Source organism: Aptenodytes forsteri, unplaced genomic scaffold (genome assembly GCF_000699145.1).
Source record: "Aptenodytes forsteri isolate BGI_AS27 unplaced genomic scaffold, ASM69914v1 Scaffold209, whole genome shotgun sequence".
Lineage (NCBI taxonomy): Eukaryota > Metazoa > Chordata > Aves > Sphenisciformes > Spheniscidae > Aptenodytes > Aptenodytes forsteri.
The window spans coordinates 3536965-3555379 of NW_008795034.1; the positions used below are offsets into that span (position 1 = coordinate 3536965).

Sequence of the window (18415 nt, forward strand, 5' to 3'; positions counted from 1 at the left end):
CAGATAAAAAAAAAAAAAAAAAAAAAAGCCTTTCCCTGTTGTGCAACCAAGCAATCTTACAGCATATGCTTTTTAACTAAAGCACTTTTAAATCTGCTTATAAGTCATTCTCTTCATTTAATTAACTTATTAAATGAGGCTGCTACAGGCTGGCTTTACCAAAAGAGACGATGGGACTGAAGTAGCTGTTGCTGGACCTTCACTTCACGATGCAGACCATCAACCACGTGCCACCAGCATAGAGCTGCAGTATTTACACTCTCCCGCTTTGGCACACATACCCTTGGGGATGTCACCTTTCTCCCAAATCCTGTATTTTGGAGCCACCCACAACTTCTATGCAAAGGTACTCATGGGAGCAAAGCGTGTTCAGGGGCACATCCCGGGGCCTGATCCAGCCCAGCGCAGCCCGAGCGGTGCGGGACAAAGCGGCTCCTCCACCAGCCGACATCTGGAAAGCTAATTCCTTTTAGGATGCCTGAGTCCTGTTGATGTCGGTGATTTTAGCCCCCCTGGGAGCCTTAGCTGGGCGTTTTCTACACCGTAGTTTCACACCTCTAGCAGAGGAACAACACAAGTGCTGCACAGGCAGGGACCGAATAAATAAATATATTATAAAGCAGATTTTCTGATGGAGGAGAAGAAAGGGGTTGCACAGCACAGAGATAACCAGGAAAGCATCCACTCCTCCTACTCCAGTGCAAACACAGACACCAAGACACAACGCCCTGCCCGTAGGCGATACATCCTCATCATCGTATGTACAGGACATCCGTAAGTGATCACCGCAAAACAAGGTGGAGGGGAATCCCCGTGCAGCGTGAATATGGGTGTTCCTCCTCCCACCCGGAGGCATCGCTCCCATCCACCACATGCCGTTGGAGAGAGTTGTGCTGCGGTCGGAGGATCCCATTTTAGGGTGGCACCGGCAATGTCTGCATGGACTTACAACAGGGTGGTGGGGCTCAGGGGTGACCAGGCCATGGCCAGCCCTGCCACATCCTCTCAAAAAGGGAGAGAGAGATGGAAAACCGAGGTTGGGGGGAAAAAAAGAGCTGTTTAGCTCTTTTCCATAAAAAAGGGTAAAATGAGTTTTGGGTATCAAAGCAAACCCTGTGAGGATGGAGGGAACAGAGCTTAAATCCCTGAGCCCCCTCGAGGCCGTGCACTCTCCCTTGCCCCCCTCGCCACCCACCTTTTGATGACAAAATGGATGTTGTGCCTCTCCTCCAGTATCCGCTTGAGTTTGGGGACGCCGTAGGTGCAGGGTCTTTTGAAGGGTATTTTGTCCGGGATGCCGATGATTTCCACCGCCTCGGGGTCACAGGCAATTTTCCGGTACGGGACGGGGACCATGTGGTCTAACCCCAAGGCTTCGGCTAAAAGGTGAACACATGGTTTTCACTTAAACACACGCTGTTCCTTTTACAGATGATAAAATGAAGGTGTAAAGGCTTGAACTCAAAGCAGGAGTGCCTCCTGCCCTCTTCTCCTTTGCTTGTTCCAGAAGGCGAGCCCCGGGAGCAGCTCGCCGCTGGGACACGGGACAATGGAGAGACGACACAGCAGCAAACACAGCTGATAGCATCCTCCAGAACCCTCAAACGTACCCGGTGTTGCTCAAACCAGGGACGAGCTGGCCCACGTGCCGTCCCCAACCTCCCCGTGACGGCAGCAGGTTGCTGAACTATGTAACTCACGAGTTGCATAGCACATACACAGGTCATAAGTTACAGAGCTCATCTACAGCCCATCTAGAACTCACAAGTGACATAGCACGTATCTATAGCCCATCTAGAACTCATGAACTACACAGCCTCATGAGGATGGTATAGGCGACAACCTCCAGCCCGTCAGCCCGTTCCCGAGCAATTGCCTAAGCTTACAGCCACCCAAACGCCCAGGAACTAACCCAGAATCACTGCCCGTGGCAAGGGGAGCACCAAAGACACCCGTAAGCCGTGCAGGTGGAAAAAAAGCAGCTGCAGTAACGACAACCTTCTTTTCCCCTGCCACGTTAATTTAAACTGGCCACAGGCCTCTGCTCCCCCTCGCACGCCAGCGCCGGTGGTGCCCAGGCGCTCTGACCCGGTGTGCCACACTTCAAACCGGGGCTGTTTTACAGCCCAGTTATAAATTCCTCGACAGCGGCGGGGGCTCCAAATGGAAATATTGACATAACCTTCAGCAGACACCCAGAGACTGGGAGCTGCTGGGCTAAATGTGTTAGGAAGAGAAGGGAGCTCTAGCATATGGCTTCTGCTGCTGTGTTAGGGAACAAAAATGATTGCTATATAATGATATGCAAACCACAAGTGCTGCAGATGCATAATGGGATATTAACTCCTACTCACCATATCTGCTGTTAAACAGAATTTGCACGCACTCCCTAAGGGTGTTGATATCTTCAGTTTCTTTTATAAAACTGTCCCACTTATCTATCAAAACAAAATATAAGAAATAAGGAACTTCCATATGGTTCGTACACAGCAGATGCACTTTTCTCGCATGAAGCGCTGGGAAGTAAGAACAAGACTTTGCTTCTTTAAAAATAATGATTTCCCTCTTCCTGAGCAGATTCTGCCAGGCTGGCAGATAAGGTCTGGGCTTCCCAAGCCCCAGCCCCAGCCCCAGGCAACCTCCTCTGCAGCCATGCATGTACAAAGCAGATTCCTAAGAAATGACCCCATAAAACTTCTCAACCCTGAGAAGAAAGACCCTCTGGGACAGAGCAAACTCAACCTGAAATGAACCTTTGAAAGGCACGGGATTTCACAGAGGAGCTTTTTCATCTCCTTCTCTTTTCCGACATTCCCACCCATATTTTTTTCTTTTTTTTAACGCACGCAGGCGAGGGTTTTGATGTAAACACATCAGCATTTTTAGGTTGCATTTCCCTTGGGTGGGATGGAGGTGGGGAAATGGCAAAGTCTCCTCCCCATTGCTGAGCCCCCCCGGGCACCGCTGCAGAATCACAGAGGGGTTAGTGGGTTTCAGCTATTTTGAAATAGCGCCAAGCTTTCGGCGGGTATTTGCTGTTTGCAGCTCGGGCAAACGGCCTCACCCAAAGCCATGCCTCGGTTCCCCATGCACGAAGTAGGGATGGGATTTCCCAGCCGGCCGGCAGCGCTCGAGGACCAAGCATCGTAAAGATGGCAAGGACGGACCCGAGTGGGGATGAAGCTGTGACGCTGAAATGTTGCAGCAAGCAAAGGGAAAAAATCCCCCAGCACTGCCAGGTCCCCGCAGAGCACAGGGATGGCTGGGAGAGATGGGGCTGGGGGGAAACCTCTCCCTAAGAGGTGGCTGCCAGCCGCCTCCAACACCGGAGCGGGATACGGACCTGTCTTGTCGTGGACAATGGAGAAGAGGATGCGCTTGGATGAGTGCACATTCTGGATGAGGGGACCTCCAGAGACTGACGATTTCTGTCCTGGACAAGAGGGGAGACAAGGAGAATGGGCTGATGAGAGCCTGACCGATGCTCTGGGCACCCAAACAAGCCCCCGGGTGCTGTCCCCCGCCGGCGATGCCGACCCGACCCCACCGGCTCTCCTCTGTGCACCCTGGCCTGTGACAACCCAGTGGGGTCCTGGCCAGACCGAGCCCCTACTGTCCCCCCCTGGCTCCTCCTCCAGCCTCACGGCGCAGCACCCGGCGTCTCAGGGCAAAAATGGAGGTGCGCCCCGTCGGCACCTCAAAGGCACTCGGGGAAGGGCCGGGGTGGCGCGGCATGGCGGGGTGGGGGCTGCTTATCTCCGTACGGGCCAAGCTTTGCACCGATTTTCATCCGAGGACCGCCAAAACACCCGGGCCTGTCCCCTGTCAGCGCCGGGGGGGTGGGCTTCGCACCAGGCCCTCGTCTGAGAGCAAACTCCAGGCTATTACCACAGCAGTCGCTGTACTCCTGTGAGGAAGGCACCTTCAGCTCTCCCGCGGGCCTGGGCAGCAGCGCCTCGCCGGCCGCGTTCGGCCCGGGCAGGCCGGAGGACACCTCTTGCTTTAGGTCGACGGCGATCTGGGTCGGCAGCGAGACGCCGTATAAGAAGTTGGCGACGGCGGAGGGGGCGTCCTGGCCGGCGGGTTTGGCCATGGGGCCGTTGGCACCAGAGTCTCGGCCGCCCTTGGAGGCAAGGGAGGTACAAGTCAACTCGACGCTGGGGTTCGGCTCTCGGCTGGGCTCGTCTGCCGGCCTGAGGGGAAGGAAGGGAAAAGAGGAGGGAAAAAACAGGTTCCTCTGGGTCTGTGGCACTGCTAAGCTGAGACAAGCAAAGATGTGGAGGGTGAAGGAGAGCTGTGCCCGGGAGGGTGGGACTCGCTGCACTGCCCGCTGCTGGGCTCTTTGTTTCAGAAATTACAGCCATCACCCAACCTCTTCCAGCTTCTTCAGGCACCTGCACCGTTTCTGTCTTCTTTAAGTAGAGCAGGTTGGTCTTACAGTAGTTCAAAGCATTTATATTAGCCAGGGCAAAGCTGCCTAGCTCCACGGCCCAGGGTGTTTAAGGAGTAAAACAATTTGTGTGACCGTAACCACTTGACTCCATTGCCTGTCCCAGCCCCCACGGCACGTTCAAGGGGGACCTCAGTCAGCCCAAGGATGAGCTTCAGACCGAGGAAGCCCACATGCTTCACATGAGACAGGCGGCTGCGAGCTCAGAGACGGCTCGAATTCTGCATGTCCTACTTTTAGCTGTCTCAGCCTGATTTTCCAGAAGTGCCGAGCCTTCAGAGGAGGTATTTGGTAGAGCTCAGCATTTCTCTGAATGGATCCGAGGTGCCACCACCCAGGCAAACGCAGAGAAAACGCACCCAAAACCACTGAGCCCCTTGCAAAAACGTGGCCAAAATGGGGAGTTCGCCCCACCGCGGTCCCCTGCCTCCCTCCTGGTCTGGCGTTAAAAACTCCATTGAAGCCTGAGAAGAAGCTTGCAGCATTTACACTGGAAACCCCTCTGGAGACAGAAAAGCACTTAGCTTACCGCAGTGGAAATTTTGGCGGAGACATGTAAAGCGATGCGGTTAATGCACACGTTTACAGGTGCTTATTATAGGAACGAGTTCGAAACGGTCTTGAGCCACCCAACACTGATGAACCTCCATGCAAGGCTGGGTTTGGCACGGCTGGACCCAGGTTTCTGGGTCTGGGGGAGAAGCCAGGACATGGGAGGGACCCCCCCGTGCCTGCTCTGCACAGAATCTCTGCCATCGGCCGGCGTTATAAAAGCCGCCATCCTGAGGGCTCACTGCCCTCCCGCCCCTTCAGGGATCCCCAAAATTACCTTTTTAGCCTGAAGCGGATGCTGTGGCTGTGCTCTAAGATGGCCATCAGGGACTTCACGTCGTACTCCATGGGTTTCTTAAAGCTGATCCCCTCGGGCAAGCCGGCCACCGCCAGCCAGCCTGGCCCTTTCAGGAACCTCTCGTACGGCAAAGGGACCACGCTGCTCTTCCCCATGGCTTCACCTGGGGAGGGGGCAGAGTTACACACTGACGGACACCCCGCGCCCCCGACCGCGGCCAAGCCGGGCTGGAGGTGTAAATGCAAGAGCAAGAGATCCCGATGGAAACATTATAAGAAAACCTCTTCCTACCTCTGCACTTAGCATGCAAGGCCCTCCAAGCCCTTTCTAAAAGCACTAATAAATAAAAAGCTCACAAAAGCCAATAAGCAGATGTCTCATCTTTCAGGTTGTGCAGTAAAATCCTTGGTTGGGGTCACTTGGCACAAGCCCACCCCCTGGGAGCGCCCGGACCTGGGCCAGTGAGGGATGTGGCTGCCGGCAAGCCGGGAGGGAGCCAAGAGCTGACAGAGGAGGCTGAAGGGCTCACGCTGATTTTTATCTCATGTTTACTGAGATATCTGGGAACCTTATTTTCAGCCGGTTTTCTTATTTTACCTCCTGGAAGAATGGAAAGTACTTCGATTGCTGGTGCTGTCAGGCAGCTTCGATGTACTTTGAGAGACAAGAAAAAAAAAACCCAACAGTCTCCCTCCATCCCACCATTCGCAGGCAGCACGAACATCGATACGTTTGACTGCATGATGACCTCCAGCAGCCCAGAAATCTCACCCACTCCCCTTGACGACGGGCACAGAGTCCCCCCGTATCCCCACTGTGCAGGGCTGGCTCCGTTGTACCTCTGATACCAAAATCTCCCCAAGGAGTTGGGAGCAAACTGCTTTCCCTTCCCTGGCAGCAGAAGACGACCAGCGAACATCGCAGCTATACAGAGATCTTCTAAACCGGCTAAAGAGCCCACACGCCCAAACTGGGGATGCTTACGGTGCTCTCCAGGCAAGACACCGTCGGAAAATCAGCCCCTTCTGAAGGGTTGCAAGGAATGACCAAACCCTTGAGCTGCTCTCTGCAGAAAAATTACTTTGGAAACCAACCCAAGTCACTGCGACCAATAAACCTGGTGCTGAAAGCACGAAGCAGAAGAAACAGCCGTGCAGGAATGCGACCTGTCTGGCAAAGCAGTGTCCAGATGCAGAACATCTGGCCGCATGAAAAGGTGTCTGCGCCTTCGTCTCCAGGCTGAGGGGCAGGCAGAGGCGATATGGGACCTTTAAATAGCTGTGGGATTTTATATTGTTGCTTTTCTTTAAAACCTTTTATTTTTTCTCTCTTCTTTATTGTGGCACTGTCAGCAAGCCAGTGATTTCTTCAACATGTTCTTTGAAGCAATGTGTGACAACTAATGACATGCGACGAGCCATCAAGGTTCCTTACAGGCAGGATGGATAATGTTTTAATTAAGCCAATAACAGAAGTTTCAAAATGAACCTTTGAACCACAACACCGCCAGTACCTTTTCTGCAAGCCCAGAGGGTACTGATGGTTTCCCTGCCCCGAAGCACCGGGACTAGCAGCTTTCCACCTCCCTCCATCCCCTCTCTTCGTGATGGGGAGAAGCTCCTGATGCCCATGGCGGTTCCTTATCAACCCAACACTCAACAACTCCCCGAACATATTTTTATGGGGAATGCGTTACTGTCAAAGTGACCTTCACCAAGCCTCGCGCTGCCGTGCAGAGGCTCACAGTTTAGCTAAAGAGAGACAATAATCATCATTAATGCCTGTTTAATAGAAGCCGGTGGTAATCAGTCATCCTGTTGGTGCAGAGATTACCCGGCTCTGGAGGGAATACGCGATCTTTTTGACTGAGCATTTTCTAAGATTTTTTGTTTCCAATCCCTGTTGATGGGAGGCGACTGAAAGGATAAAAAAAACCCAAACCAAACCATAAGAAAGATAACTGTTAATTTCTGATAGTCCTCTCGGTGTTGGAAACAGAATCACCCTGGGACACCTACTATCTCCTGCGGTATTTCTCTCCACTCAACCAGGAGAGGCTCTTCCCGGTGGGCACGCTGGGAGGGGAGCATCTGCCCGGCGGGTTTCCCCATCCAGCGGCTGAGGGATGGAAACAGCTGATCCTACTGAATCAGCAGCAAAGGCAGAATTACACCCAATGCCAGAATTACGTCCAATGCCAGAACTACACCCAAAGCCAGAATTACACCCAACACCGGGCCAAAACCACCAGCCCAGGGATGCCCAAGCTCCTCCTGCCACTACCACTGGCCGTGGCGATGCCAGCCACCCTGGGCTGAGGACCTGGCCAGCTTGTCCACACACACAACAAGGTAAAGAGCATCGTGAAACTCATCCCAGTGGACGGGCCGCGTGGTCGGTACACCCCCATGCAGATGCACCCTGGTCAAGCGTTTTTACGCAATTATATATTTATGGTACGTCATACATATATGAATAATTGCCATATTCCCAAGAGGCCTGTAAAGCCTGGCGCTAACCCGGCAGCAGGACAAGGAGAGCTGCAGCTCAGAGCGGGGATCCAGCCAGCGCCGAAACGCCGTCCCCAGCCCCGTTGCCTTGGCTCTTTTGCATTACCCCTTCCTTCCCACTTGGGCCCAGCCTTTTGGAGGCAGCGAGAGGATTTGATTACCCCCATTAATGGGAATATTGCCTCCAAGTCCCTTAAGTGGTTTCAGAAAACCTCAGCGACTGTCCGTCCCCAGGGGAAGGGATGCCATCTCCCCTCTCTGTCTGTGAAGCCCGCGGCAGGCGCTGCTGCGGCGAGCACCGAACGACAGCCAGCAGCAGCAAATCCTGCGCACAAGCTCAGGGCGGTTGGTGGGAGCACCCGTTATCCCCCTCCCATCGTGTGGGAGTACCCATTCCCAAACCCAGCACACAAAGAGGGGCAACGCCTGCGCTTCGAGCTCAGAGAGACCTGCACGGCCCCGGCAGGGCTCAGTAGCTCACCCCAAATCCCAAATGGTGACGGCGACAGCCAGCAGCAGCAAATCCTGCGCACAAGCTCAGGGCGGTTGGTGGGAGCACCCGTTATCCCCCTCCCATCGTGTGGGAGTACCCATTCCCAAACCCAGCACACAAAGAGGGGCAACGCCTGCGCTTCGAGCTCAGAGAGACCTGCACGGCCCCGGCAGGGCTCAGTAGCTCACCCCAAATCCCAAATGGTGACGGCACTCAGGAAAGCGAAACACGAAACACGGTTCTGCAGCTGGTCCAGCCACACGGCCTGAACTCCCCCAAAGCATCACGCTGGGCTAATGCAACCCGCTGAGCAGCACAGGGGAATATTGGGGCCCGCCGCCCCGTTTTCCCAACCCAACCTCGCTTTTGCTACCCGGGCCAGCACGGCCCCGTGGGCGCTGCTGGGGGACCGGGGCGGGAGCCACGCCCGCCCCCTCCAGCCGCTCCGTGGGGGCTCCCGCAGGGACCTCCCGAGAGAGAAGCAGGCACTGCCGCCGCTCGAGCCTCCGCAGATTGGGCCCAGAGGGAGCTCTGCAACCCACTGGGTTACATATCAACAGCCATATGGTCATCTACATTTTAATTGCAGAAGCTTTATTGCCGGGGATGATGCATGTGCTGGAATGGCACCAGCTCGTCTCTCGGAGACGGGGCTGCCTGCTAGAAAAATCATCTTTTTTCCATTTAAATAGACTTGCCAGGGAAAGGGGTGAGAGAGTCTCTGCAGAGCCCTGACACAGTGCCTGTGAAAGAGGTGCTGTAGACACGGCGTCAGGGATAAAGGTGTGCTTAAAAATCACTCTCAGGGCATGGCAGAGGCTTCCCCTGGCCGGGGGCACAGAGGATGCTCCCCCCCAGCACAGGGATTTTTTTTTTGCCCAGTTTGGGGCACTGGAAAGTGAAGAAGCAGTGGCCGGATCCCATCTCAACGCAACGCTAACCCTACGCAGGAGCACGTCCCGCCACGCCGCCCCTGCCAGGCACCCGCTCCCTCGCCGGGGAGCCGGGCTGGGGCCGAAAGCCGCATCTGGCGGCGGCGCCAGGCAGCTCAGCGAGCCCTGGGGGCAATCCAAATCCCCAAATGGAAGCGTGAAGGTTCTTACTATAAAGCACATCAAACACTTCCTCTACCATCTTCCTGAGGAGGTACACGTCTGATCCCTGGTCCGGGGAGACCCTGAGCACGCTTCGCCCACACTCCTTTGCCTTCTTCTGCACTTCCACGTCCTGCTCCTTCCTCTGCTGGACTTCTGTGGGGGGGAGAGGAGAAAATGGGAGACGCTGCGGTGAGAAGAGGGTTCATGGGCGATGCCGCACGTGCTTCTGAGTGGCTGTGAAGTGATCAAACCCGCTGGCCGGGTTACGCCAACTTCAGCCAGGACTGAACGCATCCCTGCCCACTAAACCCCACGCAAGATGGCAGTCCCACGGGTGCTGGGCCCCTCACCGCCCCCACGGCATCAGCAAAGTCCTCTGGCCAGGCAGGTGGGTGCCCCGGGTCTCCCACCCACCCCAGCCCCATGGGGCCACGGCTCCCAGCAGCCCCCGATGTGCAGGGGAAGGTGCTGGCACGGGTAGCGGTGCCAGCAGCGCAGCCGGAAGCGGGGTCGGTCATCCTGTGCGTGCCCCCCCCTTCCCTGGTTTTATCCACTCAGCTGCACTGAAACTGTTGTGATTAATTGGGCAGCGCATTTCTTTTCTCTGGTTTCAATCTGCTTAGCCTTCAATCTCTCAGGAAAAGAAAATCCGCATTTCTTGGAGGCTTTTTTACCCTTCAGCGTCACGTAGCTTGGTAATACCAGCTATTTCCTGCTAATTTCCCCCATTAAACCTCAAATAAAGCATATCTTCGGCAATGACTTCCTTGCATCTCTAAATGCACAGAAAATTAAACACTACAAGTGCATTATTGCTGTTCTATCCAAAGTGATTCACAAGGGATTTTCAGTGGCGAAGGACTAATTCCTTCATCATCCTCGACAGGCTCCTGCCAGTGATCAGCCCTGGATGCTGCCTGGGCGCTCAAGGAGGAGCTCGTGGATCCCTCCCATGGAAACAGCCCGTGGCTGGGACATCACTGGGATGGGGGTGAGAGCCACCCAGGGTGCCCGCACAACCGGCCACAGGAAAGGGGACAGCCACCCAACACCGCGCAACCCATGGCAAGCTCCGCATCCTTCCCACAGCGCGGGGAAACAGGCCCTGGAAAACTTTTTTTGGGGTGTTTTACTAAGGTGGTGAAATGCATCCTCATCCACACCCTCCTACGACTGACTCTCCCTCCCGGCTGGGCACAAACTCTCCTCCATTGACATTAATCCTGATCACTGTCAAGTTCCCCCCGTGCGCCAGGAAAGGCTGAGCCAGAGGTTCAGATAAAGGAGCGCGTTCAAGTGAGGTCTGCGTGCCCAGAGAGATAAGAGGCTGCTTACATCTCCCAGCGATGTCTGCGTTAGATTATTTCAGATCCTTTCTAAGGGGGCAGCTAGACCATAAATCAGCGGCACTTCCAGGGATGCTTTCCACTTCGTGCCAGTTGTAAGAGCTTTATGGAGCAGAGTTGAGCCTGGGCCATTTATAATTCAAGACAGAGTTATCACGTTTCACCCTGTCTCCAGCATCAGCCGCTTCAGCCGAACCCCATCGTCAAGATTTTGTGCTTTCAACCAGACGCGACCATTTCATTTTGACAAAGGTGTAAATGAAACCAACGGAGAGGGGAATCAGGATCTAATGCCGGGCGCCTTGCCCCAGCAGAGCGGTAGGTCACCAGCCAGGATATATGTCTATATATTTCTAGAAGTGAGACTTGCAGAAGGTCATCAAATATTGTGAGCTCTAGGGAGACACAGTTGGCATTTAGCATATAAGATGGAGCTCCCGCCCGTTGGCCACCCCGCTGCCGTTCACTGCTCGGGTACCTCCCTGCCTCTCGTGGGTAGTGGGAAGGGGAGGCAGAGCCGCCCGCGAACGCAGGAAAGGTCCCCAAAATGCCTCCCGTCCTGCAAAACACAACGCGCCAAAGCAGAGGATAACTAGCGGTGGCTCTCCCGGGTGCGCGTGGCGTGGCGGAGGTGGCAGGCAGCTGCCCACGGCGGGCAGGACGGAGGGGCAGAGCGGAGCCTCAGCCCGGAGCCGCTCCTGCAAAGCCGTGCCGGCTCACCCCGCACACGTGCAGCGAATAACCCGAGCAGACAGCAACCCTGGCAGCTTTACAGCGCTAATATTTTCACTAGAGCGAACCCTTCCTGAGCAATCTCTCCAACGGATTAAGCACCAATATGGTTTCTGTCAACACCATGTGTGTGTACACACGGCCAGGTCATTTCTCTCCACTGACATCCCCCGTGGGCAGCGTGTGAGAGCAGATCCGGGTCTGGGGTCCCCCCGGCTCTGGGGTCCCCAGCAGCACCAAAGCCAGATCCCGTCCTGGCTCCTGCACGGAGTGGGGAAAGCAGCGGTTGGCGTGCCGGGGATGATGCCATCCAAGAAATGCAGGTCCCCGCATGCAGCACGGCTCCCACTTTCCTCTCAGCTCCCAGGCTGGTTTTGGAGAGCTGGCAGAGGCACAGAGCCAGCACAGAGGGCTGGGTGCTCGCCTCACCACACACAGGGCTGCCACCAGTCCCACACGTCCCTGCGATACCCGGTGACCTCAATCTGAGACCAGGGGGACCACAGCTCTTGCTCAAGTCATCCTTTCACCACTGTTAGCCCCTCAAAAAAAGCAGCAGCTCCACAACCAACACTCCCAGCTCCCAAATCCATCCCTGTCTTACTAAAACCAGGAAAAAAGCCTTGGCCCAGGAAAGCCTGTCTGCTCCTGGGGGATCACTAGGACAAACTATTTCTGCTAAGTCCTCAAAAGCCACTCCAGCGCCCCGGCAGCGTTGCCACAGACCGACAGCGACGGGGGGAGCGGAGCAGCCATCCAGCCCCGTGCCACCCCAGGGACGCTTTCGGAGAGGAGAGCCGGGGCGCACGGTGCCCTCCCTGGGAGGGGAGAGGCTCCGGCCGCGGTTCCCACCCGCTTTCTCCATCACTTTAAACACCGCTCAGCCCCACGGACAGACAGTGCCGCGGTGCCCCCCCCCCCCCCAACAACACCCCCAACCAAAAACAAAAAAACAAACCGGCTGGCACAACTGGAGCACCGACCTCGGCACGGGAGAAGACCGCGCCGGCGGGGATACTCACTGCAAAACTTCTGGAAGTCGGCTTGCAGCTCCTTGCGCGCGCTGAGGAAGACCCGTCCCTTCTCGGTGCCCACCACGAAGGCGCTCTCCTCGTGGACGGCGATGCAGGCCGCCTCCGCGTTCAGCTTGGAAGAGAGCCCCGAGCACGGTGGGGAGGCGCCGGGTCAGCGCGGCTGCGGGAGCATCCCCGCTTGGCACCCCCTGCCATTTTCCAGTGGGATTTTTTTTCTTCCCATCAAAAAATCCCCCCATCAAAAGCTATGTTCTGGTTTGGGTCAGAATTTCAGAGGGCATTGAATCACATCCCCAAAAATAGGTATTTTTAAGAAACCTAATCCCCTAAACACTTCAGCAACTTTACAGCTCCAGAAAGGTATCTGGCTGAGCTATGCTTTGCTGGAAAACAAGAACTATTTACCCATCATTTCACTTCACTTTTTCCTATCCTAAAAGTAAACATTTTATAGTATTTCTTTAAAAGAAAACATTCCTGTAAAAAAAACCAGAACCAACAACAATTTGTATTTTTCCAGCAGCTCTAATGAAATAAGGAGTACGGGAATCTTATTTCAGCTGCAGAACACTAATATGGTCAAAGTCTGGATTAGTCGAATGATTCTTCTTGTACAGTTATGCAAAACATTAAAGAGATGGAAAAGACTTCCTCCATTAATCCATTTTATGTAACGTGTGCTTCCTGCTCTACATAATACACATGTATATATGTTTTTATTATTATTTTTTGTGTTATAATAGTTACGCAGTTACACCGGCAGCCTGAGTCATATTCCCATAGCTACAACACCGACGCTATGAAGTCGTTATCCCCAGGTCACGATTTAAATGGGTAAAACAGGGGAGATTTTCCCATCGTCAGCCCCGGTTAGACCCGTCGCCCGCCCCCGGCACCGCGGAGGGGCCAGAGGGTGCTGGCAGCCGGGGAGGGAGCAGGAAAGCAGCTGCCCATGGACCAAACCCCCCGGAGCTACCTTCAGACTCCCCGCATGCATTTACAGCCAGTTCGATTTGCGTAGGCTTAAACCAGTCTCTATATTGGGTCATTTTACCTCCTGCTCATCTTCTTCAAGAAGAGGGCATTGAATCACATCCCCAAAAATAGGTATTTTTAAGAAACCTCCTTTCAAGAACCCAGTAGCAGATGAAAGTACTTTGCTCAAAAAGCCCAACACTCAAAAAATAAATATAAAATCTAGTGGATAGAATCATAGAATCATTGAGGTTGGAAAAGACCTCTAAGATCATCGAGTCCAACCGTCAAAATGTGATGTGAGATGTGAGATTTGGAGATTTGGAGGCAGACCAAATCCAAACCCTAAGCCCGCTTGGCGACGTGCACGTGGCCCCACGGTTTCTTCATCACGCACGCAGACAGCCAGGCTTCGGTGGGCGCAGAGCCCGGCCATGGTGAAGCGCTGGGACAAAGGCTGAATTTCAGGAGCAGCCTGGCCTCCTGGCCCTGGTGTCAGCACGTAACGAGGACTGTGGAAGCCAAACTACGATAACATGATTTGCTGTATGGGGTGGCACGTATATAAATCATCAAAGCTGCTTGGGGTGTGTCAGCTCTGGGGAACCTGCTCCTTAGTGGGGCGGTGATGGTCGAAAAGAAGGAAATCAGAATTGGTGAAAAAAAACCCCCCTACCTGCATAGAGAAGAAGACGCATCCAAGATAAATACATTAAATATGACTTGGCTTTAAAAAGGGAGGGCTATTTAGCACGTCGCATTGCATTAGACATTTGTTACTACACACCCGCTTTCCCTTCTTGATCACATTCACAGTTAAAAATAAGATTAGCTCTGGTCCACGAGACTTAATCCAGACAGTTATCTTGTTTATGTAAGCACGGCTGACTTAGGCAAGGTTTCCACCGGGAATTCTACGTCAAAAGATATGAAAGTTATTTTCTTTGTTCTCGGAGATAAAAGCCATTGTTCTCCTGTTGTGTAAAAGCTCACGGTAACATTGGTAAAACATCAAGAAAAAAACCACCCCAACCACCCTACGTTCAGTTGATACCAACATAAATATTAATGGGAAGACAATACACATCTGAGATTAACTTGGGCTGACTTTATGATCCTTATGGCTGTCAGGGTGGGAGAGGATTTTTATTTCCCAGCTCCGGCAGCTCCCTGGGCTTTCCAGTAGCGGAGGGGAGCGGGATGAGCTCGACAGCCCTCCTGCTTCAGCCCTGCGCCCAGCCAGCCCCAGTAAAGGGAGGCGAAACGATGGAGGGGGACGGGGACGCCACCAGCCTCTTACCATGGAGTCTAAGGCAGACACTAAGCTGGTGATGATTTCGCCTTTCTGGGGAAAACCCATAGTCCACTGGTCAGCTCTGGAGGTGCTGAGAGTCACGTCTAAAGGCTTCCCTGCCAGGGCCATATTCACCTGAAAATAGAAAAAAAATGGTATATGCATTGCTGTTACTAACGGAGAGCCGGCACTGAGCATCGCCAGCGCAGCCCAACACCAGTGTGTGCCATAGGCTACGGCGCAACGCTGGCATGGATACACAGGGGAAACTGAGGCACGGAGAGAGGCTGGGGCCAGCCTGAGCCCCATGTTCCCCATGTCTCCTCTGCTAAAGGCAGATAATTGCAGACGCTGCTGAGCCATAACCAAACCCCGGGGCTGAGCCTGCGTGTCCCAGCAGTGGCCAGGCCACCTCCGCCCTTGGGACTCACCCCTGGGGAGATGCCACCACCGCGCGGGGTGTGCCGGAGCGACCATGTGGTGGGACACCCCAGACGAGCAGGCTGCGGCTGTGCCGAGCCGGAGGATGCAGCGCTGAAGCGGATGCAGAGCGCTCCCGTGCCCGAGCTCTCCGGGCAGCAGTGAGCAGGGGGTGACACATGTGTCCCTGCGAGGACACCGTGCTGGCTGTCGCCGCGCCTCCCTCCCTATACCCTGGGCAAGAGGAGAGCCCAGCACCCAAAGGTGTCCCTGAAACGGGCCAAAGCCACGGGGTGTTCTGCCTTCGCCCCAAGGAAGAGAGACAGCTCATGGCGAGGGGCTCCGTCATCAAATCATCCCACCCCACAGCTCCTGGGAGACCGTGCCGGCGGGAGCAGGACCGGGTGGCATGCCGGGACCCTGTAGCCAAGAAGGGGCTCAGCCCCGGGAGCTCCATCCCACACTGCCAAATGGGGAAAAAAGGGGGAAAAAAGCCAGGGTCCCACCACATGTGCAGTGACTGTGCCAGGTCTCTGCACCCCAATGCACACGTCTCACCATGACCCATGGCGATGCCGATGCTGTGGGGGAAACTGAGGCAGGGGCTCGCCCTGCATAAATCGCCCCATTCCCACGCCGGGGCACCCACACCCAGTACAACATCACCTCCCCGGCACCCAGCACGGTCCCTCCCAGCTATCGCCCCTCCATCCGCAGGGCAGTGTCACGCCGCCCAGCTTTAATCCTGTGAATAAAGGGTGGCAAATTAGCCAGCAACGCTTGGGAGCCACTCGAACCGGATCGTAAATCATGTGCTCGAAGCCGCAAGCGGATAAAAGAGGCCAGAGAATTTCTAACAAGGCAAGACGGGCAGGAGCCGGGGAATATGAATGAAGCTGCCTGCACGTAACTCGATTTGCGGCTCAGCTGATAACCGCGGCCGCTCGGCCCTGCTGAAAACAAGGGTTAAAAGTCAACAGCAAAAACCCAAATTCACCTTCCTGCCCCGCTTCGCACCCGTGTCCAAGCAGAAGGAATCTTCACGCAAAGCGGGGCCTTGCTGCCCCATGCAACCAGGGAAATGGTGGATTTTGGCCCAAAATAACAAGTCCCCCCATACTGGCATCTCTGCAGGTGCCTGAGCGCACACAGGGCAGGGGGCTGACGAACGTGCCCTCGGCCCTGCAAAACCTCGCTGTTACGTGGGCATGCAGCAAGCTAACGAGGGTGGAGACAATTCCCCATTAAACAATAATGACCGAATTTCAGGAATTGCTCTTGATGAGACCTCCAGGCTGGCTTCCCCTGCGTCGCTGGCCGGTGAGAGCAGGCGAGCAGTGCCGAGGCCTCACCAGCGCTTTTGGATGGCAGAGCGTGCCAGCACTTCTGCTGCACCACGCCGACAGCCACCCAGCAAAATCCTTACACCCAGCTGACACTTCTTAACGAAGCTGATGGATGACTCTTCTCCCCCAGGATGATCTTGGGGGATGGGTGGGGGAACCCCCAAACTAGGCATCAGCTTGGAAAATAAAGCAGGCAACCGAACACGCGGTCCTGCAGCCTGGGCGCTCCCGCCCTCCGGCACAGCCCCCGGACGTCCCCACGCTGGGGACAGGGCTCTGCCTGGCACCTCCAGCTTTGCCATCACGAAGGGTTGCAGCAACGCCGGGAAACGGTCTATCTTGCTCCAGCCCTGCAATCTGTGCATGGATGGATGGACAGACAGACGAGGGACTATTTCTCGTACACGCTCCCAAGCAGCTCCCTGCGCACAGCCCTGCGGGTGCGGGGGACTCAAGATTTCTGCTTTTAATCAATGCTGTGTTAATAAGAGGTGCCTTGTTGCAGCTGGCAGGGAGCAGCAAGGTGACGGCGGTGACGGCCCTGAGCCGCTCTCCCGGCCCGCAGGACACCAGGCAGCCGCAACACTGGGCTGGGCACCAGCCATCGCCTGGGGGCTGCCGTCGGGAAAGGACTCGGTCCAGGGACTACCGCTCCCTTCTTAACCCCCCCACAAGCACTCTATTGGAAAACAGCCTTATTTTGATGCCCATACATATTTCTGAGTGCCCTAATTATTATTAAATATGACTGCTACGACATGGATGTTCTTGTTGCCTGCCGGCAGCGTTTTGGAGAGCCGGTCCCTGCCTCAGCGGGGCTGGTCGCGGCCCCTCGGAGAGCTCAAGCTGCACCAACCTGCTCAGCCACGGCCTCCCACGGGAAGCGGCGTTTACGGGGAAGAGATGCTCCTCCCTTGGCTGCAGAAAGCAAAGCCACGAGCTGGATCTGGCCCCAGAGGGGGAACCGAAGGGAATAACATCAGTGGGAAGTGGGGCAGGGTCCCTGCACCCTCTCCCTACCCGCTCCGGGCTCTGCAGGAGACCGGGACAAAAATAATCCCTTTCACCTGGCTGATCGTTTAATAAGGAAAATGGAGAATCACTCAACAAGGAAAAAAAATCATAACAAAAATATGACCCAAGTAATACAACAGGACTTTAAGGGATGGGGGGGGACAATATTCCTGTAAAGCTTTTAATCATTTATGGTCATGAAGAGCAGTGACAGCAGATTTAGAAAAGGGGGGAATAAAAGGGAGGAAAAAAAACTTCACGGCAAGCACTAGGCTTATTCAAATCAAATTAAGACGTACGGCTTGAAATTGTTTGTCTAATCAAAGGGAAAGTAATCTTTAGGAAAACTGGGGTAAACCATTCTTATAGCAGTTAGGGCCGGTGGCAGGGAGCGAGGTGGGTAGGATGGGTGCAGAGCATCTTACCCCCCTTCCTGGGGCACCACGCACCCATCCTTTCACAGCGCGTGCCCCCAGCGTCCCAGCGTGTTGGGTCCCTGCGGACCTTCCCAACCCGAGTCCCGTCCCCGGGGGTGACTCAGGGACCGTCACCCGTCACCCCGGGGGCGCAGGGTGACTCAGGGACCGTCACGTCGCTGTCACGGGGCCAAAGCAAACATTTGCAGATTGGTTTTGTTTTTTTAATTTTTTTAAAATTATTTTATTATTTAATTTTGTTATTAATTAATTATATCTCCCCCCCAAAATGAGTCTTGCGGGGACGGGACGAACAGCGTGGGGACGGGGGGGCCGTGCCACAGCCAGCACGGGGCACGGGCAAGCAGCCCGCACGGGCCATCGCCTGCTCGGCTCTTACAACACCTCCTTCTTCACCTCCTCTTATAATCCTTGGAA

The 18415-nt window shown here is 54.8% G+C and overlaps 1 protein-coding gene across 1 annotated transcript in view; it reads right to left on the reverse strand.

Moving 5' to 3' along the window:
• The window catches only part of GTF2IRD1 (GTF2I repeat domain containing 1), a 46933-nt gene extending 32023 nt beyond the window's left edge, over positions 1-14910 (reverse strand). Inside the window, 8 exon segments of the mRNA XM_009276402.1 lie at positions 1196-1379; positions 2355-2438; positions 3344-3433; positions 3889-4193; positions 5280-5463; positions 9407-9553; positions 12501-12672; positions 14788-14910. Of these exon segments, the coding sequence (XP_009274677.1) occupies positions 1196-1379; positions 2355-2438; positions 3344-3433; positions 3889-4193; positions 5280-5463; positions 9407-9553; positions 12501-12672; positions 14788-14910 (1289 nt within the window).
• Between the last annotated feature and the right edge of the window lie 3505 nt (positions 14911-18415).